Source organism: Theobroma umbraticum, unplaced genomic scaffold (genome assembly GCF_002168275.2).
Source record: "Theobroma umbraticum cultivar Fairchild unplaced genomic scaffold, ASM216827v3 scaffold_56.0, whole genome shotgun sequence".
Classification (NCBI taxonomy): domain Eukaryota; kingdom Viridiplantae; phylum Streptophyta; class Magnoliopsida; order Malvales; family Malvaceae; genus Theobroma; species Theobroma umbraticum.
Window position 1 is genome coordinate 11,516,124 of NW_018397256.1, and position 24,384 is coordinate 11,540,507.

The 24,384-nt window shown below is 36.1% G+C and overlaps 3 protein-coding genes across 3 annotated transcripts; all 3 read left to right on the forward strand.

Moving 5' to 3' along the window:
• The first annotated feature begins 726 nt into the window (after positions 1-726).
• Positions 727-2,789, forward strand: LOC110411111 (putative GATA transcription factor 22). The gene is made up of 3 exons (XM_021421134.2): positions 727-1,055; positions 1,559-1,945; positions 2,073-2,789. The coding sequence occupies exons 1-3, from the start codon at positions 855-857 to the stop codon at positions 2,424-2,426; spliced, it is 942 nt and encodes a 313-aa protein (XP_021276809.1). The 5' UTR covers positions 727-854; the 3' UTR covers positions 2,427-2,789.
• A 2,413-nt stretch (positions 2,790-5,202) lies between these two features.
• LOC110411208 (glycine dehydrogenase (decarboxylating), mitochondrial) lies at positions 5,203-12,067 on the forward strand. Its single transcript, XM_021421260.2, has 15 exons — positions 5,203-7,106; positions 7,342-7,587; positions 7,670-7,747; positions 7,839-7,939; positions 8,022-8,217; positions 8,336-8,461; positions 8,587-8,772; positions 8,866-8,979; positions 9,513-9,665; positions 10,024-10,212; positions 10,690-10,767; positions 10,853-10,978; positions 11,068-11,166; positions 11,323-11,440; positions 11,691-12,067. Exons 1-15 carry the CDS (start codon positions 5,859-5,861, stop codon positions 11,783-11,785), a joined length of 3,153 nt encoding a protein of 1,050 aa, XP_021276935.1. The 5' UTR covers positions 5,203-5,858; the 3' UTR covers positions 11,786-12,067.
• Positions 12,068-16,875: 4,808 nt separating this feature from the next.
• Positions 16,876-24,271, forward strand: LOC110410187 (Protein kinase superfamily protein). The gene is made up of 13 exons (XM_021419779.2): positions 16,876-17,132; positions 18,279-18,719; positions 18,932-19,035; positions 19,404-20,467; positions 21,043-21,083; positions 21,493-21,561; positions 21,689-21,789; positions 22,313-22,391; positions 22,545-22,643; positions 22,788-22,856; positions 22,973-23,022; positions 23,114-23,290; positions 23,679-24,271. Exons 1-13 carry the CDS (start codon positions 17,007-17,009, stop codon positions 23,782-23,784), a joined length of 2,526 nt encoding a protein of 841 aa, XP_021275454.2. The 5' UTR covers positions 16,876-17,006; the 3' UTR covers positions 23,785-24,271.
• Positions 24,272-24,384: the final 113 nt, after the last annotated feature.

Genomic DNA, 24,384 nt, shown 5'->3' on the forward strand with positions numbered 1-24,384 from the left:
TATAAAACGAAAAAGAAATTAATGCTTTGGAGGGGGAGGTGAAGGGGGGTTAATTCATCAGTCCTTTATAGGAAATTTTCCAAGATGAATTAAAAGTTGAATAACCGAATACCACGATTTCATTTTCAATATTATTAATTTGCTCATATGCAAGGGATTCTATGACCAAAAACTGGGATCTTATTTATGTTTGCACGTCCAAGGGAACTAGTTGCAGTAAAATTTTTGGGTAAAGTTAAATTGCTACAGCTAGCTCAGATACTTATGTGTGAAAACTAAAACTTCATCGGTTTCACTTGATGATGGGATATACATGGGTGGTGCATCAGTGTAGAACAGCTTGCAATTGGAAGACATTAATGAGTTTTTGAGCAATAACATTGAGGACAAATACTGGCATGTGGGCGTGCAGGGCAACAAATGCAACTGCTTTATAATAAGAGCAATGTCTATCAGTTGATATTTATCCCTTATATAGTACTCTGTGTGTGTGTGTGTGTATAAAAATATATATATATATATATATAATTAATTTTGAAATGGTTTTGAGGGGCAAAGAGGAGCAGATAGGGTTTTGTCATACTGGGGTTGAGTAGTAGCATTCTACACCCCCTTTTAATTTGTCTTGTTTATCTTGTTTTGTTTGGGTGACATGAAGTCACGTGAATGCCTCTCAGGCCTCTCCTTGCCCCTCTTCTTTAATTACCCTTCCTCCTTTATAAGACCCTTCAACAGTATTAATTAGGCACTTTGCCCTATCCCATTTATATCATGGTCCCTTTACTGGACAACACAGCAAGCTAGCTACAATTCTCTGATCTTAATACCTTCTCTCTCTTTCTTTCTCTATTGCCATGACACCGGTGTATCTGAATCTACCACCCCTGCCTTTTCCCCTTGTGGAGCTAAAAGAGGAGCAACATCTCCAGCTTTTTCTTTCACCCCAACAAGCTGCTTCTTCTCTGTCTGCTTCTACTTTCCTCAACAGTAATACTGCTTCTCATCAAGATCAAACAGTAACTAAACCTGAAGAATCAAAACCCCATGATCACAAGGCAAGAACCCTCATTTAACTTCTTTTCTATTAAGTTTCTTTTGGTACATCTAAGTAAATTCATGTTCCTGCTGGTTTGATCTCATGTTGTGGTGTTATTTTGTGATCCCAGGTTAACCAATCACTCTTTTCTAGCTAGTTTCTTGAATATTAGCTCATGATCACAAGCTAATTTATATATATAGCCACATCTTTTAATCACTTCTGGCTCAAGTACTGATATATTATTCAATTGTACTTCAACAATGTTAAAATATTGTACGATTTTAGTAATTAAGTTAGAAATAGTACTCTTGGCTAGAAATATAATATCGTTTGATCTCTCTCTTGATCTCTTAATTTCCTCTTCTTCCATCAAAAACAACATAGACTCCTATAGGTTTCAATATCTTAATTACTTACTTCTTCTCAGTATTTTGGTATATATAGTAAAATGATACCTAGATGTATTTTATGTGGATGTGAATGTTTAATCATCTTATCTTCTATCATAAATATACATAGGGCAATCAGTTTATGACTCATGAGGGATCAATTGATCAACAAGCAAGCTCATCATCTTCACTTCAATCTACGGTTGATCAAAGCACAGCCAATGGCCATAATTTATCCTTTAGTAGAAAAGAGGATGGCGATTGTGAAAGTGCAAGTGATAACGGATCATCAGTAAAATGGATGTCCTCCAAGGTGAGGCTAATGAAGAAAATGATGAACTCCAATTGCAGTGGAGCAGATGATAAACCACCGAAATTTACACACAGGTTCCAATATCCGGTGCATGATAGCGATGAAACCATTTCTTTCAGCAAAGCCAATAACACCGTTAGAGTCTGCTCCGACTGCAACACAACCACAACTCCTCTTTGGAGAAGTGGCCCTCGAGGCCCCAAGGTAATTAAGTTATATTGTAATTTCCTATTTGTCTATACGTACCCCATACCCTTGTAATTAATCTAAATAAAGTAGCGTATGTTAGTAGTCTTTTTATACTAAGTTTGAAAGGTGAAAATGTGCGCAGTCCCTTTGCAACGCTTGTGGGATTCGGCAAAGGAAGGCAAGGCGAGCCATGGAAGCAGCGGCGGCGGCGGCGGCGGCGGCTGCAAATGGTGCAACTGCAGCAGCAGATGCATCATCTATGAAGATTAAGGTACAGATCCACAAGGAAAAGAAATCGCGTACGAGCCATGTTGCGCAATGCAAGAAACAGTTCAAGCCTCCATATTATTCCCCTCAAAGCCAAAAGAAGCTTTGCTTCAAGGAGTTTGCTTTGAGTTTGAGTAAGAACTCAGCTTTGCAGCGTGTGTTTCCTCAGGATGTGGAAGATGCCGCAATCCTCCTGATGGAGCTATCTTGTGGCCTTGTTCACAGTTGAATTCCCTTCACCCCCCAACACCACCCCCCACAATAAGTTTTGTTGCTTTTATGAAGGAACTAGTAATAGTTGTTTTTGTGTGTGACCAAGGGAGATAAAAGAATGATCCTATATGTGTAGCAAAACCCAAAGAAACAGAAAAAAAAAAAAAAGGGGTTTGCTTCATTATAGCCAGTTTATCTAGAAATGATGAAAACATTAAGAACATTCTAAAATTTACTAGCTGTTTAATTTCCTAGAGTTAGCCAATGCAGGTCAACATTAATCACTAATTCCAAGTTTTACTGTATATATGATCTTGCTTTTGTTGGAGTCTTAAGGAGGAAATAATATTGAAAAATCTCCCTAAAAGGATGTTAATTATATTAAATATGTTGCTAACTTGAAACAGATAGCAATTAGTAATATTTAGATCAAAGAGTAAGTTGAAAAGTGAGATTGGATTTTAGTGTTTTTTTTTCATTGGATTTTATTGCTTGTTAAAAGTTTCTTTCAAGCAAAAAAAAAAGATTTTATTAATAATAGTATGGGGAAAAAATCTTAATTAAACCTTACATCCAATTTCATATATACCCATATAAGGCATGCATTTCTTTCGAATTTTATATATAAAATTTGATTCATTATCAATATATATTCCAAAATTGTAATGGAGTACGTTGTTATGTCTCATTAAAATCTTTTCAAGTAAATTGTGTTCATTTCTTTCTTATAAATTGATTTCAAGGTTTTTTTCTTGTTTTGGCAATTGTTATAAGCTTCAAAACAAATTAACTGGCTTGAATACATACCTCAAGAAAATAATAATAATAAAAGAAAGAAAGAAATTAAAGGCTTGAGCATACTCATTAATAATTGTAAGATGAAGGATCCTCTCCTAGCTAGCCCCATGTGATGGAGTTGATAAAACCCTGCTGTTACTATTACTAACACTGCAATGGGAAAATTATGAAATGATAGGTCACGGGTGGACAAAAGCACTTCTCTCTTTTTCAATAGGTATCTCATCCTCATGTCATTCATTATGTCAATTTTTGGTCTGAACCAGACCAGTCATCTGTGTATATGGACCGTGGAGTCTCTTTTCACATGTCTATCATGTTTTAATCACTCAAAATTGTTTAAAATTTTAATCCAAGCAAAGCAACATTACTAAATAGTTTTAAAAAAAAAGCATTATCTTCTCTTTCGACCCATTTATATATGTTATTTGCAAAGTAAGAAAATGATGTGTGACGGAAAAACGCTTAAGCAACTACTAATAAATATGGTGGAAAATGAAGAAAAAAAAGCCCCACAGTAATATGTGAAAGCATCTTTTAAGTTTGATGGCCTTCTTTCTACTACCGTTGCCCCTCGACTAGAGCCTAGAACTTAGATTAGATCAACCTTAGGCTACTGCAACAGGAATAACGAAGAGAAAAAACCAAAATCAGAGATACTGATTGGATAATTAATTCCAAGAAATCCCAGAGTATAAATGCACTGAATCATGGGCTATTGGAATATGCACAGCATCATTGTCTGGCTGTCTTGGAAAAGAAATCAATGATCGAGAAAATAAAACCAAGATTCATGGTGCTAATCTGTTTCCATTGAAGCAGAAAAAAAAAAAAGGTTAAGACTGCTTGGAATTTGATTATGTTATTGGTAAAATGAAAACCATAGATTTAAGTTTCTATGGCCTTACATTTCCCCGACCTTCCCGTTCAATTCGAAGATACTCTACCAGGACTGGGGAGTATTTATTTCCCCACGGGTCCCTACAGCATGTGCTTTCATGGGTGTTAGGTAAAAGCTCTATCTCTATGCTTAGCTTAGCCTCCCAGCCAGGTGGCCCTGTACCTCTCAATCAATTTTCCATTAGCACCATTGTTTTTCAACATTCTTTTCTAGGTAACATCTCTTCGACTCCTTGATTCTCGCTTCTCCCACTTTCTGAAATCTCCATGTAACTATGACAGACTGGGATAGTTAATAAGCCAAAGCTGGGTACCAAATTAATGGCGAAAAGGCTGCTAAGGAGGTCTGCACTCCAACACTTTCCCTTCCCACAGGAAAGTAAAAAGTGACATATTCGAGTTTATTAAGACTTCGAACCTGTTGGGCTTAGCTTTTTGACCAGCAAGAACCAACAACCCCCATTGTTATGATACTATTTGTAGTCTAGAATATGTATGTATAAAGTTAATCCAACTTTAACTAACTAATATTATTGTAGTATAATTCTAATTACGTATAATAATCTAATTAAATAATTTGTATAATTATCTTAACAATAGAGAAATCTCATTGAAATAGAATTCTGGGTTAGTTGGATATTTAGCTAAGTAGTATCTTGATATATAAAATTAAGAATTAAAAAAATAAAACATGACCCAAGGAGCTATGTTTTAGAACTTAGAAGCAATAGTTTTGTGCTTTGACCCCCCTTTTTTTGTTTTAAAATTTAAGCAATGGTATTCAAGGTATAAACAAAATGGCAACCGTGCGATTTCAATCGAAGGGTCCCAATTGGAGCAAAGAAAACCGGATCCACCACGCAGAAGAGAACTCTGACTCCTATCAGTTCCAACGTACAACGTCAGCCACAGACGACATTCCAACTCCGAGGAAGATCCCATAACTTCAATTCCCAGATATACACTCCCACCCAATCTCTGGGTCCCAGCCAAACCAGCAAACAAAAAATTTCCCACAAAAATAATTAAAAGGAAATATCAGTTAGATTTCACATTCAGATTTTCAGACTGGGAATTTCCATGTGGTCCAGGATATACAAAGTAAATAAAAATCTAAGTGAGATTCATTTGCTGGAAAGCCTTGTAAACCATATTAACCTTAAGTGTGTTTAACAGATGTGAGGTGGAGGGTGAGGGATAAGCTGGATTGGGAGATTGTGAAAGAGATTCTGCCAACACAGAATCTCCAAGCTTCATTCAAAAAAGGATCAAAATTTTTTTGATTTATTTCTGGGTTTTATTGGAGAAGAGAGGGTGAATGAATTGTGATCCATTGAATCTCAATCTGTTTTCCTGCAATTGCTTCCATTCATTTTCTTTTAGAGATTTGTGATTTTTTTTGCAGACTCTGATATATTATATCTCAAAAACTTCAGTCTTTTTCTCCATAGGTGTAGAGTTAGTCACCACCCACCGCGACCACCATATTTTGAAGCCCACAAAATTCTTTAATTTTTCTCATAAAAATAAAAATTTTTATAATTTGAGATAGTCATTCATTTAAGCACAACCATATATAAACTATTTATATATGGACAAATTACACTTCCGCTTCCACCAACCCACCTCTCCTCTCAGTCACCTCATGAAACAAAGCCTCTTTTCTCTCAACAACCCAAGTTTCTTTTTGTATTTCCATTACTAGAACCAAAAGAAAAACAAAAAAAAAAACCTCCTTTTGTGTACATTCATGGAGCGCGCAAGGAGGGTGGCTAACAGGGCAATCCTGAAACGTTTGGTTAATGAAGCCAAGCAATCACGCAATGGTGAAATCAGCTCTAGATCACCTGTTTTGTACACACCGTCAAGGTATGTATCTTCACTGTCACCATTTGGTTCTAAGAGTTATAGCAGATCAGATTTGTCAGGGGCTAGAAATGTGTCAAACAATGCTGGTTTTGGTGTTGGGTCACATATTCGATCTATTTCTGTTGAGGCATTGAAATCAAGTGATACTTTTCCCCGCCGCCATAACTCTGCAACCCCTGAAGAGCAGACCAAAATGGCTCAGTCGTGTGGATTTGATAACCTTGATTCACTTATTGATGCAACTGTGCCTAAAGCTATACGTATCGATTCCATGAAGTTTTCTAAGTTTGATGGGGGGTTAACTGAGAACCAAATGATTGAACACATGCAAAATTTAGCATCAAAGAATAAGATTTTTAAGTCTTTTATTGGGATGGGTTATTATAACACTTATGTTCCCCCTGTGATTTTGAGGAATATAATGGAGAATCCAGCTTGGTACACTCAATATACTCCTTATCAGGCTGAGATATCTCAAGGGCGTCTTGAGTCTTTGCTTAATTACCAAACTATGATTACGGATCTTACTGGATTGCCTATGTCGAATGCTTCACTGCTTGATGAGGGAACTGCTGCTGCCGAGGCAATGGCCATGTGTAATAATATACTGAAAGGAAAGAAGAAGACTTTTATCATTGCTAATAATTGTCACCCCCAGACAATAGATATTTGTAAGACCAGAGCTGGTGGTTTTGATCTTAAAGTGGTTACTGCAGATCTTAAGGATATCGATTACAGCTCTGGTGATGTTTGTGGGGTTTTGGTTCAGTATCCTGGTACTGAGGGTGAGATTTTGGACTATGGAGAGTTTGTTAAGACCGCTCATGCTAACGGTGTTAAGGTTGTCATGGCAACCGATTTGTTGGCATTGACAATGCTGAAGCCCCCAGGTGAACTGGGAGCAGACATTGTTGTTGGCTCAGCACAGAGGTTTGGGGTGCCGATGGGGTATGGTGGCCCTCATGCTGCATTTTTGGCTACTTCCCAAGAGTATAAGAGGTTGATGCCAGGGCGAATTATCGGTGTTAGTATTGATTCTTCAGGGAAGCCTGCTTTGCGTATGGCAATGCAAACCAGGGAGCAACATATTCGCAGGGACAAAGCTACCAGTAACATCTGCACAGCTCAAGTAAGAGATTCATTGTTGATCTGATTAATTTTGTATTTTCCTTTAGGAACTACTTCTGTAGAGGTTTAGAAACTGTGGAATTTCTAAGTATTAAAAGTTTTTAGATGGGCTCAAACTTATTGTCAGGATTATGTTAGTTATACATATTTCTCTTTTTCTAAACTAACAGAACAGGTCCTTAGTATTTGAACTAATTGGCTTTGCTTTGTTTGATTTGATATCTTGTCTTATCTAGGCATTACTAGCAAACATGGCTGCTATGTATGCTGTTTATCATGGACCTGAGGGCCTAAAAACCATTGCCCAACGTGTCCATGGTCTTGCTGGCGCATTTGCTTTGGGACTGAAAAAACTTGGCACCATGGAAGTCCAAGGGCTTCCCTTCTTTGATACTGTGAAGGTTACATGTGCTGATGCCCATGCAATTGCTGATGCTGCTTACAAGAGTGAGATTAATTTGCGGGTCGTAGATGCCAAAACTGTGAGTCTGATTCTATCTGTGGTATTATTTTGTCAAATATTATTATATATGGTGACATTCCTGGAGTTTGGTTGACTTTCAGATCACTGTTTCATTTGATGAAACAACTACCTTGGAAGATGTGGACAAGCTTTTCAAAGTATTTTCTGGTGGAAAACCTGTGAGTCCTATTAATCTTTTCCATATTGATAATGTTCACCCTTATATTGTTTTGCCTTCTGACTATGGATCATCTCTGTCTAAACTCTCAGGTCTCATTCACTGCTGCATCTCTTGCACCAGAGGTTGAGAATGCAATTCCTTCTGGACTATCAAGACAAAGTCCATATCTCACCCACCCAATATTTAACGCGTATAACACTTTCCTGAAAATTCAAACTAGTTAAGCTTATAAACAAATGTGCCACTCTCACTTTTATTTGTTTTCTTTTCAGGTATCACACAGAACATGAGTTGCTTCGATACATTCACAGGTTGCAGTCAAAGGATCTCTCATTGTGTCACAGTATGATTCCATTGGGATCTTGTACGATGAAATTGAATGCAACAGCTGAAATGATGCCCGTGACATGGCCTGGATTCACTGACATCCACCCTTTTGCCCCTACTGAGCAGGCTCAGGGTTATCAGGTGCTCAGTTGCAGATATCTCTTCACGTTGAACTTCCTTATGCTTTTTCTTTTCATGCAATCAGGAGTAAATTTAGATCTTTAATTTGTTGACAAATTATGGTTTTCTATTCTATTAGGAAATGTTCACTGATTTGGGCGACCTATTATGTACCATCACCGGGTTTGACTCTTTCTCTTTGCAACCTAATGCTGGTGCTGCTGGTGAGTATGCTGGACTAATGGTTATCCGTGCATATCACAAGGTAAGGTGACACTAAACAGCTTCATAACTGCTTTATAATCCTCTTTACTAAAAGAAGGGAAATCCTTGTACTTATGTAATGCTTCTATTGATTATGCTGACGCATACTTGGAGCGAATCCTGCAGTCAAGAGGAGACCATCACCGGAATGTGTGTATCATACCTGTTTCAGCACATGGGACAAATCCTGCTAGTGCTGCTATGTGTGGAATGAAAATTGTTGCTGTTGGAACTGATTCCAAGGGTAACATCAATATTGAAGAATTACGGAAAGCTGCTGAAGCTAACAAGGACAAGCTGTCAGCTCTTATGGTATGAATTACATTCACTGCTATTGATTCTGTTTAAGAGCCAGGAAATTTCTTGTGCAAATCCAATTTTTATCAATTTTTATTTCAATTTCAGGTCACTTATCCTTCCACCCATGGAGTGTATGAAGAAGGGATTGATGAGATCTGTAAAATAATTCATGACAATGGAGGTCAAGTGTACATGGACGGGGCTAACATGAATGCCCAGGTCTGTTTTTCCTTATTTTGACATTTTTATCATTCATATACTGACGCGATATCCTAAAAACGATATAAACCAAGCTTTGATTTTCTTTAATTCTTGTGGCATTTCTTTGGATAGAAGGGTGGATTGGAAGGGAATTAATTTCTAGAGTTAGAGAAATTTATCAAGATTTAAACCTGCAGATATATAATTTGCAAGCTTGGAAACAGTGCAATAAATAGGAGTATTTGTTATGAAACAAAAATCAAGCTAGACCAAAGTTTTCTTTTATTAGGTTGGAATTAAGAATCTTCTCCTGCTTTTCACCTTATCTATCCACTTTGCCATCAATTCTCTCTGAATTATATCTTTGAAACTGAGTTTGTGTAAATTTATCACCATAAATTTATGACAAAAGAGGACATCTCAATGATATTTCCAGCATATATCTTTCAATTTACTTTGGTCTAAACCTTTCATGTGTGTTTTTTTCCCCTTTTTCTTGAGCATGCCATGAAATCTTCTCATTTAATTCTTGACCTTTTTGGTCCTTCCAGGTGGGTTTGACAAACCCAGGTTTTATTGGAGCTGATGTTTGCCATCTAAATCTCCACAAAACATTCTGCATTCCTCATGGAGGTGGTGGACCGGGCATGGGACCTATTGGTGTCAAGAAGCATTTGGCACCATTTCTGCCTTCACATCCTGTGGTATGCATTCCCTGATACATACATATGCATGTATATGCACAAACTTGTTTAGCTTTTTCATGTTTATCTTATGAATCTTTTAGCATCCCTGTGAAAGAATTGTATCCTACAAGTTGGTTTGGACTGGATTTCATTTCTGTATCTTTTCTATGGGATTTGCTAGTTAGCAGTAGTCTTATCAGAACCCTATAAACATATCTGAGCCAGAAATTCTGAGCATGTCATTCACATGTTGGCAATTGCTTTTAGTGATTACCATGAACCACTGACACCACATTGTGAATGGCATTTAGTGGTGGATTCTTCTGCTGCATGATCTTTTGCATCCAGTGTCAATTACTTTGCAATTATACCGTAGGTATCTACTGGTGGAATCCCAGCACCTGACAAGTCAAGCCCTCTCGGTACCATTTCTGCTGCACCTTGGGGCTCTGCACTGATCTTGCCAATATCGTACACTTACATTGCCATGATGGGGTCCAAGGGACTAACTGAGGCTTCAAAGATAGCTATTTTGAATGCAAACTACATGGCAAAACGCTTGGAGGTACCTTCCTTTTTCCTTGAATCTTTGTGCTTATAATCTTTAGAAATTAAAAGTGAATGTAGATCTTCATGAAAAGGCATGACCTCTAATATACCATTTTAGCTAATGAAATGAGCTTTAAGAGTGATATTTCTCATCTGTGCTTTAACTTTTTTTTATACATAATAGGACCTATTGTGCCTTTGGCTTTACAGCATAAGCTAGCCTACTTCCATCTCATAAATTCCACCCTCCCACGATTTGAACTTGTGACCTCCAAATTGAATGTCAAAAGTTTTAACCTTTCAGCTGTCTTATTGAGGATCATGTATATTTCATTTGATTTATGTTATAATTATATAAACAAAAGAGTAATAATTATAGTAATATAACAGTTACAATTACAAGCTTGAAGTTATGAGTTATTGCTCCTATTCAAGATTTTGATAATTTCAACTTTCTCATTTTTCTCCTTTGGTAATTGATTTGGGTTTTCAGAACCACTACCCTGTTCTTTTCCGTGGTGTCAATGGAACAGTTGCTCATGAATTCATTGTGGACTTGAGAGGCTTTAAGGTAATTATAGTATTCAGATTTTTAGCATTCTTCTGTTAGTTTTCTGTTTGTTTTCATGACTGATTGCAAACCACCATTCCTGCAGAATACTGCTGGAATAGAGCCTGAAGATGTTGCAAAACGTCTTATGGACTATGGATTCCATGCTCCTACAATGTCATGGCCTGTTCCGGGCACACTCATGATTGAACCCACTGAAAGTGAAAGCAAGGTATGATTTACCAAGTATCTTTCTGTCTACCAACGTTTGATATTCCTCCTCTCTCTCTCACTCACATCCATATTCAATACATTCTGCAGGCGGAGATGGATAGGTTCTGTGATGCTCTTATCTCCATTAGGGAAGAAATTGCTCAGATTGAGAATGGAAAGGCTGATATCCACAACAATGTTCTGAAGGTGAAATGGCCTGTCTCCTCACCATATTTTTTGCTTTTTTTTTTAAGATAACAATAAGCAATGACCAATATATTTTTATGTTGGTAACTCTACTGCTGCAAGCGTAGATTTTCTTCATGAGCTGTCGGAGTAACTGTCTAAAATATGTACATGCAGGGAGCTCCTCATCCACCATCTTTGCTCATGGGAGATGCATGGACAAAGCCATACTCTCGGGAATATGCTGCCTTCCCTGCTTCCTGGCTTCGTACTGCTAAGTTCTGGCCTACTACAGGTGTGAACACTTTACTTGTTCTTCAAACTTGGTTGCCTTCATTTGTAGTTTTCCCTTTTGCAGGAAAAACTTATATTGTTACTTTGTTCAATATTCTCATCATCATTCATGTTCTTTAAGATCACTACTCTATTGATTTTCAAAATATAAACTGACCACTGAACTAAAGATTGATCTCATCCGGATAAAAGTTACTTGTTATTCTTAGCCTCCTTAGTTATGCTGACAACTCTTTGCATTGCTGTATCAGGACGTGTTGACAATGTATACGGTGATCGCAATGTCATCTGTACCCTTCTCCCGGTATCACAGATGGTTGAAGAGGAGGCTGCAGCCAATGCCTAGTCCTTAACTCTGTAGCCCTTGATCTGAGACATCTTCACAAAGATGGGAGCTGGAGCCAGCATCTCCTTGTCCATGAAAGAAAAAAAAAAAGACCAACATCCTCTCGCTCATGTACATAAATTATCCACCATTTGCATATTCTCAGCTACAGCTGTGACTTTCATTTGATTGATGCACTTATAATCAGTTGCTTTAATAACAAAATTGTTGCTAATTGCAACTCAAATACTGTAATTATCATTGCTCTACTCTGTATCTCTCTAGGAAGTAGAACCTCAATTCGATTCCAAAGAAATCATTCTCTCGCCTGATTAAAAGCAACAATAAGCACACCAGCACTTGCCTAATCAAAATAGGAAAACTACACCAACAGCAGAGTTTAAGAGCTCCCCCAAGTTGAGCCCAGACTCTATCCATTGAACTTTGAACAAAGGAAATCAATACTGCCTTTTGATTTCTTGGAACCGCAATATTGAATTCTTCAGAGAACATACGGTAGTTTTTGATTAATTGGGTATGTGATGAGTGTAAAACCTTGCATATGAGGTTGATGCATAAAACAATAATCTTCATATTTTCGAGAATGACCTTGCAAATAAAGACTACTGTCCAAAGGCAAAGTGAATGAGCAATGTTAATGATGGGAAAAAAAAACAAAATTAGTATCAAAGTGTTGAACATTTTCTTCTCTTTTGGTCAAAGATAGTATAGCTTTGTCATGTGCAACAATAACTAAAATGGGGTCTCAAAAAAGTGATGGATCGGTGATAATAAGACACTATATCTTGTTGGAATGAGAGTACCTTTGTGTTTTTTTTCCAAGGGTTCTGATTGTTGGCAACTTGGCATTTGCATATTCCTCACTGCTTTTCTTTCTTAGATGAAAATCAGAATTTTGATTTTCTCAACGGAGTAAATAAAGTTCAGCAAAAAGAAGATTACCCATTTCCTTAAACAGGCCGAATTCCTGAGTCAAAATTCCAGTTGGCTGTTTCTCTAACCCAGTTCATTGCCAGCTCTGTCTTCTGTCCTGTGGCAGATATTTATGAAACAGTCAATGTCACTGCTAGTCTGCTCTGCTAGATTCTTGCCAGCCCATTCTGTCACTGTTTAACAACATTACCACTTGGGGGACTTGCCAGCCCCTCCAGCCGGCCTTTTTGGCTGCAACATTCACTACCTTCTTAATGGAAAAACAAAAACAGAACGCTTACAAGATTTGGTTAAAGATTTAAGTCAGACCTCAACCTTTGCACATAAAGCAGATTGTCACCTTTGGCAAACATGAGTTTCCATTCATTTAAGAAATTCCTTATCAATCAACAGTGCAAAATCTGTTGCCAAAAAAGATGAAGCAAACAAAGAGGATCCATGTTCTTGTTTTTTGTTCATTTCTAGTTACCTCAACTATGGAACTAAATTTGGTTGGAGTAACCTAGTTTTTACCAGACACGTGTTCCAGTGTTACAGGGTTGGTCAATTCTTCCCTGTTTGTGGCAGAAGCTTATCCACTATGCAAGAATTGTACCACTAAGAAAAAGGCAACCGTTCCAGAATCTGCAAAGCTGCCATCAATTCCGTGGGATTCTAAAGAGGATTTTGTCAAGGGTGGGTGTTTGAGTTCAATTGGCTATTCTGCATATCCTCCAAATACATTGTTTCTTTTCTTTTCTTTGTTTCATGAAATTGCCCCAGAAGATGAGCTACAATTTGGATCAATCATAAACGCTTGTCTCGTTCTTTACTTGTTATAGGGTCTTTCCTTCTTCTTCTTCTTTTTTAAGTAATACTTTTGTCCTGCTCGGTTTTTGAGTCAGCAAAAATGAAAAAGAATGAAAAAAAAAGTACAAATTTTGAAACTTTTTTTATTTGTTTCTAGCATGTTACTTATCAAAATAATCTGTAAATTATTTTCAAATATTTAAATAAATTTTTATATTTTTATTTTATATTAAAAAAATATTTTTAAAATTATATTAATAAAAATAATATTTATCATTTTATACATATGTTGTGAATAATGATATGATATATTCATATATTATAATGATATTGTCGTATAAGATTTTAATCCTTTACCTTAATATCACATCAACACTTATCGATATAAAAATTTATTTAATTTAAAATAAAATTATAATTTTTTGCTTAACAATGAAATTTTATTTAAAATTTGTTAAAATATTGTACTAATAATTTTCGGTTCCTTCAAAATTTGGACAACCAAATCACATCTTTAAGTCAGGAGATTACAACAATATTTAAAACCAAGCTGTTGATAACTCGTAAAGTTAGGCATTAGTTGTAATGCATTGCATCGTGTAAACAGGCAGAACTTGTGCAATAATTCGAGGAATTCGAACATATTAATTCAAGCAGCATGTTTTACTTTTATTACATGCACGATGAAGAAAAATTCAGTTCCCTAAAATCAGTGGATTAATTAAATACAGTAAATAACTCAATTCCTAATTTAAAAAACAATAATAATACCTCGTATTCAGACTCTAACCTGGGCAGGGAAACTGAAAGACGGAATCTCCACTTTCATTGGAATATTCTTTTCTTTCTGTTCCATTCTTAATCAACCGGCACTATTCATATTTTAAGAAACAAAAATTAAGACAATGACTTTGATTGGCTCTGCCCTAAACGTGAGATAATACAAACATGGGACCAACCAGTTGAGGGACATGCCACTGTTACCCAACTTCCTCCTCAAGTCAATATCTACAAAGGCCTCTATTTTTGCTTCTTATATCTCAAACCCACAATTCCAACATGGCCTCTTTTTCTTTTTTTAACGTATAGAATAATTTATATATGAATATTAAATTGAATTGTTTAGGGTAAGCTATCAGCAGTTCATAGGTCAAAGGGTCTTTATCACAAAAATAATTTATTTAACAGTTCCTCAACCGTTTTGATAAAAGAAAAAAATAATAATAAAATAAAGAAGTATGCAAGTAGTTGATGCGATGCACGAACGGACTGTTCCATGAGGTAACATATGCACATTCCATTTACTTTTGGTAGATATTAAGCTTCCCCCCCAAAAAAAAAAGAGTAACAAGAATGCTGACATTTACTCCTACACCGTTAATCTTTGATAATTTATAAATTTATGCTTTTGTCTTAATCATTTTCTTTATCTTCTTAACTTCTCATTAGAAAACGATAATTAATGCAATTAGCTGACATCTTAGCTGGCGTATATAAACCAAGTCATTTATTTATTAATTAAAAAGGATATGAAAGGTGAAGGTCAATTCAAAAGACTAGTCACAAGCCGCTCGTTACCATGTGTATGCATACATGCATTGTCTATTTTCATATGTACGCGGTTCAGCAAGGATTCCGTGCATTGTGGCTGCATTCATCACAATGTGCACTCGCCTCAGCTTTCTCAACGTGCTTCTTGTTCTTTAATTTGTTCTATACATCTACTTGCCATATGCTTATTCCCCAAACATCAACACCACCTGAGCAGTGCATGCACTTTGGCTAAGTCAATAGAAAAATGAGACAATAACTCAAAGCATTTCATGAACATATTTAATAGGTAAGTTTTTTTGGTTAAAATCATTTGTTTTGTTCGTAATTATTTTTTTATTTAATTTATAATTGAATAAAGTTAAATAATATTAGATATTTATAATTTTTTTATTTATATTTTTATGAATTGTAACACATGATCGAAATCAATAATAACTGTTAAAAAAATTAAACATGCAATTATTGACATCGACATGACCTTTTAATTCTAATTTGATAATAGTTAATTAAATCTTTGTTGTTGTCTAATCACAAAACCAATCAAATGATTAATTTCATCGTAAACCAATAAGATAATCTATTTTCATGCATCAAAGTGTATTTTCATGCATCCAATTTAACAAGGAGTTTGTGCATTATAGTTGTATTCATGACAATACTAATCCTCAAAACATCAACACCACATGTATAGTTAATGTCACTTAAAAGACTAAGTAAGTATGACAACAAGATAATAACTTAAAGCATTTTATGAATGCACTTAATATTTACTACAAACTTAATGGATAAGTTTTTAAATTAAAATTATTTGATTTTGTTGTTAAGTGTTTTTTATTTAATTTATAATTAAATAGAGTGAAATAATATAGAATCTTTTTTTTTAATTTTTTTTATATAAATTGTATCACATTATCAAAATCAACAACAAGTGTTAAAAAGATTAAATATGCAATCATTAACATCAACACAGCTCTCTAAATCTGATTCAATTTTAACTTTGATGATCTTTGTTGTTATCCACTCAAAAAACCGATCACATGATTAATTTGATCAGAAATCAATCGGACGGTCAAACTCACTTGAAATCACCCCATAACTTACTTTTAACTGACTTTCAAATGGTGCAATCTAGACCTAACAAGCACCGCAAAATAGCCCACATCAACAAATCAAGAACATTAAGAATCGATCAACGGTCATGATCAAAAGACGTCCATGGAAAACATCTGTGTGTGAACACAGGTTAGCTTCAAAGACGGGGTCCTTGAAATGTGGGATGTTTGAAGTACAAAAACGGTATAATAGAAAGACTATACACAAATAGAGAAGATGGGGTACCAGTAGCAACAGTAGAAGTAGTTTTTTAGGCTAGTAATTATGCGAGTGTGTGTTGGAGGGAACGGGTGAGCGGTTAATTTTAAGTCTTTCAAGTGGTAGTGGCTTGACGGACAACGGTGCGCAGGTTAAGCGAATCTGCTTTGCAAGTAGTGGGCGTAGGTTAAGACTGTAGATAGAATAGAATAGGAATTAGAAACAGCGAAAACAAGGAGAAAAATTAAAAAAAAAAAAAAGGGGAGAAAAACTAGTATATTTCTTACAAAGAAAAAAGAGAATCAAAAAAAGAGAGAGAAAGAGAAAGACAAGGAAGAAAAACAAAAGTCGCCGTTGATGATCGATGTCGAAAATGAAGCATCTGTTAAGAAAACTCCACATCGGCGGTGGTTTAAATGAGCACCAACGATTGGGGAGGCGCGGCCCGTGATCAGCCGAGTCCCAGCCCCAGTCCTAGCTCGACGAACGGGACGGGACTGGGAACGACGTCGTCGTCGTCATCGTCTTCGGTTAGCTCGGGGACAATGGGAGAATCGGGGCCGTTGAATCGGTAAGGGGAGATCGGACGGCTGGAGATGATGTGGATTTTAATTTATTGGAAGAAGAGTTTCAGATGCAGTTGGCTTTGGCGATCAGTGCCTCGGATCCCGAGACGGCTCAGATCGACGCCGCTAAAAGGATTAGCCTCGCCGGCACCGACACTAACGTTTTGGTTGAGTTCCTCTCGCATCGTTATTGGGTAATATATTTTTTTGTATTTCAATTTTTTGAAAATTTCTTTTAGATAATCAGTTTCTAATTTCTAGGTTTCCCATAATGCATTTCCTGTTTGATTCGGTTTTAATAGAAAATTGGTTTTATTTTTTCCCCTTAATTTGGTTATGGGGTTTCATATACCTTTATTTGAACTTTAGTCTCAATAATTTTGTGAATTTTTGTAAATAAGTATTCTTTCATTGATAACCTTTGATTGCATTTCATGTTTCCTCATTATATATTACTAGTTTATTTATTTTATTTTCATTTATCTTCTAAGATGAGGAGTTTTCAACTGTGGATCTCATTCCCGGACTTCCTCTTTCCGGTAGTAATTTTGGAGACTCTTAGCTTCCATGTCATTCACATTAGTCATGGATTGATTGGGATAAAGATTGACTTGTTAAGTCTTTTTTGTATTGTTTTTGTTTACATATGCTTTTGATTTGCATGTCAAGCTCGATTAATCTTGGTACCTTTATTAATTGAAGTGTTGCTAAATGTAGCAATTGGTATATCCTTATTGGTTTTATTAATTTTCTATGATAATTTCTCATTGTTTGACTAGGTGAAGTTTGGCTTGCCCGTTGTGGATTGTGTTTCTATTATATGAATGTGTCCTTTGTTATATAGGCAGTTTGCTTTCTCTTGCTTTTCTTTTTTTTTTTTTTATAATGGTATTTTATCGCTACTATATAACTGTCAAAGCCCTTTTTAACCATAAGCTAATTGGTCAGCCTTTTTCCTTATGATTTTTTGCTATAAATCTTACATGCACGTTTCTGTGGGAATTTTTATATTTCTTATCTAATTGTTAGGGAACTATAGTGCTGCCTTTCTGGTTATTATGATTTTACTTGTTCTTGGTTCGTTTATGATGGTAGGATAGTGTGTAATGAATGCTGTTATGGATATTATTACGAATTGAATGTTAGTTTCTTTGTTGATTTTTTATACTAGATTAATTGAAATTATTCCATTTTCTTCCTTTGGTTCTTTAATGCTGTACAGGCTGAAGGGTTTCTGTTCATGTCTTCTGTGAGACAAGGGCTGGAACCCATTAGTTGATATACTTTTGTTTTTTCTTTTGAGAATAAGAAAGTTAATTTCTATGTTATGTTATTTGCAGAACTATAATGTTGTAAATTATGATGAAAAAATTGTGGATGGATTTTATGATGTGTATGGCATTACCTCAACTCTGGGTGCCCAAGGGAAGATGCCATCTTTGGTTGATCTTCAAGCAGTCTCGGTGTTAGATAATGTTGATTATGAAGTAATTTTGGTTAACCGGTTGCTTGATCCTGAACTGCAAGAGCTTGAGAAAAGAGTGTATAGCATATACGTGCAGTCCCGAGCTTTTGGCCATGGCCCAGTTTTGAGTAGCTTGATTCAAAAAATTGCTGAAATAGTTGTTAATAGAATGGGTGGTCCAGTTGGTGATGCTGAAGAGATGTTGAGAATGTGGACGTTGAGAAGTTATGAGTTAAGGAATTCTCTTAACACTATCATTCTTCCAGTAGGACGGCTTGACGTTGGACTTTCTCGTCACAGAGCCCTGCTTTTTAAGGTTGTAACAACTCTTGACTCATCTTATTTCCATAAGTTAACTCTCATATCTATATTCTCTCCTATTCTTAATTTTTATTTAATGACTATTGTTTCACGTGCTTTTCTGCTAGTCATATTGTCCTGCCACCTCTGTTTATATTTTACTTTGCCATAATAATAAATATATCTGGACCTTTTATTGAGAAAACTTCTTCGTGCTTCTGGTTATAGGTTCTAGCTGATAGAATTAATCTTCCATGCATGCTGGTCAAAGGGAGCTATTACACTGGTACTGATGATGGAGCTGTGAACTTGGTTAGAATCGACAATGGAAGGTAGTTTCCTCCAGCTCAGATCTACAAATCCTCTATGTTTGATTTTGCGTAATTTTATTTTAGTTAAATTTTCTTTATTTTGGTACCTATGCAATGCATTTCTACAATTTTTTGTGCATATTAGAGTCTTTTTTCTTGAAGTATTCCCACAACATGGTGTTATGCCAGTTTAAGATTTTTTGTTGGCCCCAGATCTGTGCTTGATGGAATTTGATTCTGTTTAAGCTAAATTGAGCACATGAGGTTTGAGTTTGCTGTTTTTCAGTCCTCATCTTTTGCTATGCAGTTTTGCTTACTAGTCAAAAAGAAAAGTTTAATTTTATACTCTCACAAGTTTGATGTGTAATTAATTATCTGAAATAATGCAGTGAATATATTATTGATCTAATGGGTGCTCCTGGCACGCTAATTCCTGCTGAAGTACCAAGCTGTCATATCCTAAATTCTGCGCTGGATGTAAGAGGCTTCGCTGATCTTAGTGAAGCCTCTCAAGGTTCATCTTTGGTGCTTGACAAAGACATTGGAAATCTGGCAGTTTCAGCTGCTCCGAATATGGGGCCTAAAGTTGGTGCGACGAGGTCAGTGGAATTTGTCAGTGGTCAGACAAATGAAGATGAGATGAACCTTACTGGAAGAGCTGTCTCTGAGAGATCTGAACAGGAGTTTGGGAAACTTCTTCCGTCGGCACCTAAATCCAGTGAAAGCTTTTCTTGTCTTCATGAAAAACCATCATCGGCGCAAAAAAGAAAGGTTAAAAATGTTTCTAGATATGTCATTAGTGCAGCAAAGGACCCAGAATTTGCTCAGAAATTACATGCTGTTTTGTTGGAGAGTGGTGCATCACCTCCTCCAGATTTGTTCATGGATATTAATTCACATGATCTTGGTGAAAAAAGTATGATTGAACAAGTCAATCTAGTGAAAGGGACAAACGCAGATGATCCTGCTCGTGGCCCTTGTAATAAGTTGTCAAGAAATGAGCAGTGTCTTGTTTCCTTCGGAATGGAGACTTCAGAAAATACTAATTCCAACACTAGACAAAAGCACATGGCTAAACAGCAAACGGAGTTGGAAACAAATGTCATAAAAACTAATGTTGCATCACCCTCTGATGTTACAAGTGAGGGATTTCATCTTGTCAGTAATACAACTAATGATTGGATACAAGTTCGTGAATCTTCCTTCTGCTCTGCTGATGAGTTTTGCCAAAGACAGCCAGAAAATTTCTTGGCCACGGATGATAAACTAATACAAAGGACTTCTGATACTGATTTTAGTAAAGAATCTGCATTGGAATTGATCGAAACAATGAACTGTGAGTTGCTTCTGGCTAGCAATGGTCACAGTGAAAAGATATATCCTATGCTGGGAGAGGTTTCAGAATGGGAAATTCCTTGGGAGGATCTTCAGATTGGTGAACGCATTGGTATTGGTAGGTCTCATAATAACACAATCAATCTTGTTAATTTTTATACATGTCTGTTGCTTTGCTTTCAATTAGCCTTTTAAGTTTTGGATGTCCGTATTTCAATTATTAATGTGATACAGCTTGTATCATAAATGCTAGCCAGGATGTCCTGGTGTTTCTATTTTTGTTGGCTGGACTTATGGTATGAAAGCTGAATCTGATCAGCAGAAGATATAAAAGTTATTTGACTGTGCATCCCAATATCAGCTTAATCTATGCCTAGGATTATCTCCTGCCCATACTGGTATTTGTCACAACACAGTTCTACAGGTCAATCAAGTATGGTTCACGTTCTATCTGAATGGGATTTTGCAAGCCTGCAAGACATGATAGCCGCATATGATGTTTGTGAAATAGGTTAAACCTGCTTTCTGGTGCAATGGATTTACGAACAGGAGCTAGCTTAGTTGATTGAATCCTTTTTATATTCATATATAATTTGATCTGCAGAGTCATAGAATATGATTCTTGCTTGAATATGATTTGGCTGTTCCCTACCAGTGAACACTTGAGGTAAAAGATGAATTATTGTCTTGCAGGATCATATGGTGAGGTCTACCGAGCAGATTGGAATGGCACTGTGAGTTACATTTGCTACCACTTCATTTTATTTCATGAACTTTTAGGAGCAGTATACTACTTGATGATATGATGACAACAATTACAGTTTTACGTGCCAAAACTTCAAAAGTTATTAATCTTTCACTAAGCACTGACATTTACTTGCTTTATGCCAAGTTTGCTAATAGGAAAAGACAGTAGTCACTGTGATTGAGTAATTGTGGTAATATGTGGTGCAAACTTACCAAAATCTGAAAAATCTGTAACTGCTGTATTAAGTCTACTAAGAGCACCAACATTAGTCTCTATTAAATCATTCTTTTATTGATTGATAACAATATATGGCTTGTGCAGTGAGTCTCTGTAATTGACTTCTAATGGTATTTTTATTTCGAGTGTTTGTCTAATTGTCTTCGTTGGCACTTCAGGAGGTTGCTGTGAAGAAGTTTTTAGATCAAGACTTCTCTGGTGATGCATTGATTCAATTTAAATGTGAAGTAAGCCCCAGAAATAATTTCCTATAGCTTGACTCTTGTTTATTTCTTCTCATTTTTGTGAGCTCAACTTGCCTGTAGAATACACTGATTTATATTAAGATCATCTCTTTTTATTGACTTTGTGCAGGTTGAAATCATGTTAAGGTTGAGGCATCCAAATGTTGTTCTTTTCATGGGAGCTGTTACTCGCTCCCCACATTTCTCTATACTGACAGAGTTTCTCCCTAGGTTAAGTTTCTTTTTGTAATCCTAATAGTTCTCTTTTGTCCGCCATGTTTTCATAGTTAGTAAGTTAACATTTGTTTGCACATTCTTTTTGATTTTAAAGGGCTATTTATTTGGGATTTTAAACTTGATATTGGTTTCCTTCTGGTTTAAAGGATGAATCCAGCAAATAATATTAGCACTTGATTTGAGCAAAAAAAAAATGTTAGCATTTGAGCTGTGTCCTCAGGGAATGTTGTGTGCCTGTTTTGTGTTTGTCCTGACATTATGTTTGTAGATATTAGGTATTGGACTCCACTTCCTTGTGCCCTTGTTGATGCATTTATGCTACTAAGTGCTTGTGTTTTGTGCTTCGCTGCGTATGAAAACAATGAATCAGTCTCTAGATGTGTTTTCTTTTTTATTTAATAAATACTAGACCTCTCTATTATTGTTCTGGTTTCTGCCAAGAATTTGATTAATTTAAAAGGACAAGGTTGGTCATTTTGTACTACATTTTTCTTGATCCTCCCTCATTGTTATGCAGGGGAAGTTTGTATAAGCTACTGCATCGACCCAATCCTCAACTTGATGAAAAGAGGCGAATGCGAATGGCTCTTGATGTGGTAGGAGTTACAAATGAATAAATTATTTTATTTTCTTTTGCTTCATATCTTGCACGAATCTCTCCCTGCCTTCCTTTTCCTTTCACCCTTCTTCCCTGCCTTCTTGTTGTAGGTTTTTTTGTTACTTAAGTTAAGCTTTCTTATTGTTTGCAGGCTAAAGGAATGAATTATTTGCACACAAGCCATCCTACGGTAGTGCATCGAGATTTGAAATCACCAAATCTCCTTGTTGATAAGAACTGGGTTGTAAAGGTGCTTCTCTCAAAACTAAATTCTGGTCAAAAGTTCTTCCTTGATTTTGCTCATAGTTTATATAAGCAATTTTGCAAATTACTTTTATTTTCTGCTGACAGATATCCATTGAATTTTTTCCAACATATTTGCTTCTTTATGCAGGTTTGTGATTTTGGGTTGTCACGCATGAAGCATCATACTTTCTTGTCTTCAAAGTCTACTGCTGGAACGGTAGTATATTCTAAAAGATAGCCCTCATTGTCCACTTTGTGTTTTGTCTTACTTTCCTATTTATCGAAACCTGTCGTCTTTATTTTATAAAGTAAAAATTTGCCGTTCAACTGCAGCCTGAATGGATGGCACCGGAAGTTTTAAGGAATGAACCGGCGAATGAGAAGTAGGTGACTTTAATAGCTTTTTTGCATGCATGTGTTACTGTCCAACGTTTCTATTTTGTTTCTTATACAAATAATCTGGCTTGCTTGCAGATGTGATGTGTACAGTTTTGGTGTGATATTATGGGAGTTGGTTACTTTATGTGTACCCTGGAAAGGTTTGAATCCAATGCAAGTTGTTGGAGCTGTTGGATTCCAGAATAGGCGTCTAGAAATTCCTGAAGACGTTGATCCAATGGTTGCACAGATTATATGTGAATGTTGGCAGACGTGAGTTCTTGAAGTTATTTATGTTATCTATATCAGGAGAATGATTATATAATCCTTTGTGGTGGTCATTGCACCAACTCAATTCTCTTTGGAATGTTTAATTGGTCTCTCATTTCTTGGGCACTCATATAAAAAGAAATCCTGGTAATCTTTTCTTTACATTAAGCAAAATAATTGGTGATCAGAATCTAGTCAAAATGCTGTAATGTTAGATTGAAATTGGGAGGATACGTGGGATTCTTGTAGTTTCCAATAAACCATTTTAGTCAGCTTCTATGGTTAGTCTTTGCTTGTGAATCTGCGAGTCAAAAGGAGCTATTGTTATTTTTGACGGTCTGCAATGTTGAAAAAATTGCATTAATCCTACTTGGTCTGTTTTCTTTTGCAGGGAGCCGCATCTTAGACCATCATTTGCACAGCTCATGTCCCGACTGCGGCGTCTTCAACGTCTGTATATTGAAAGGCCAAACTCTACAAATCAACTCATAGGATGAATCAGTGCAGTGTCAATGTAATAAGTACTTTATTAGCTGTTTCCTGGCTCAAAGAGCCAGGCAGCCGGAAGTTTTTCCTTTTATGTGCAAAGAAAGTTAGAGAAAGGAGGCGGAAAGTGTTGGCTCATTCGAAGTGGGGGATCAGCACTTACTCCATCCTGAATGGAGTGGATTCCTCTTAAGTAAGCAGCTGCATAAGGGCAGTGGAGGGTACCACTTCAAAATTTGTGTTTAGTATCATGAATAGGTAGCTTCTGTCAAGTGTAAGAAAGTTCCCAAAAGGAAAAACAAAAGGAGAAAACAAAACCCAAAAAAAAAAAAAACAAAGGAAGAAAGAAAGAAAAACAAAAATAAATAGTTCTGTACGTTCTTTACCTGTGGAGGTCTTTGTTTTGGGTAAGAGAATCCCAATCCCTGGAATTGTAAACATGTGATCTCACAGCTCATTGTGGAAACAAAACAAAACAAAAAAAAAAAAAAAGAAAAAGGAATTATTTGCAAATAATGTGCTCCTTCATTCTAATTTTTTCCTTTCTAACTATAAAAAGTATTTGTATTGTATTATATTGTATGGAAATTACCTCTTCCGTTTTTAATTTG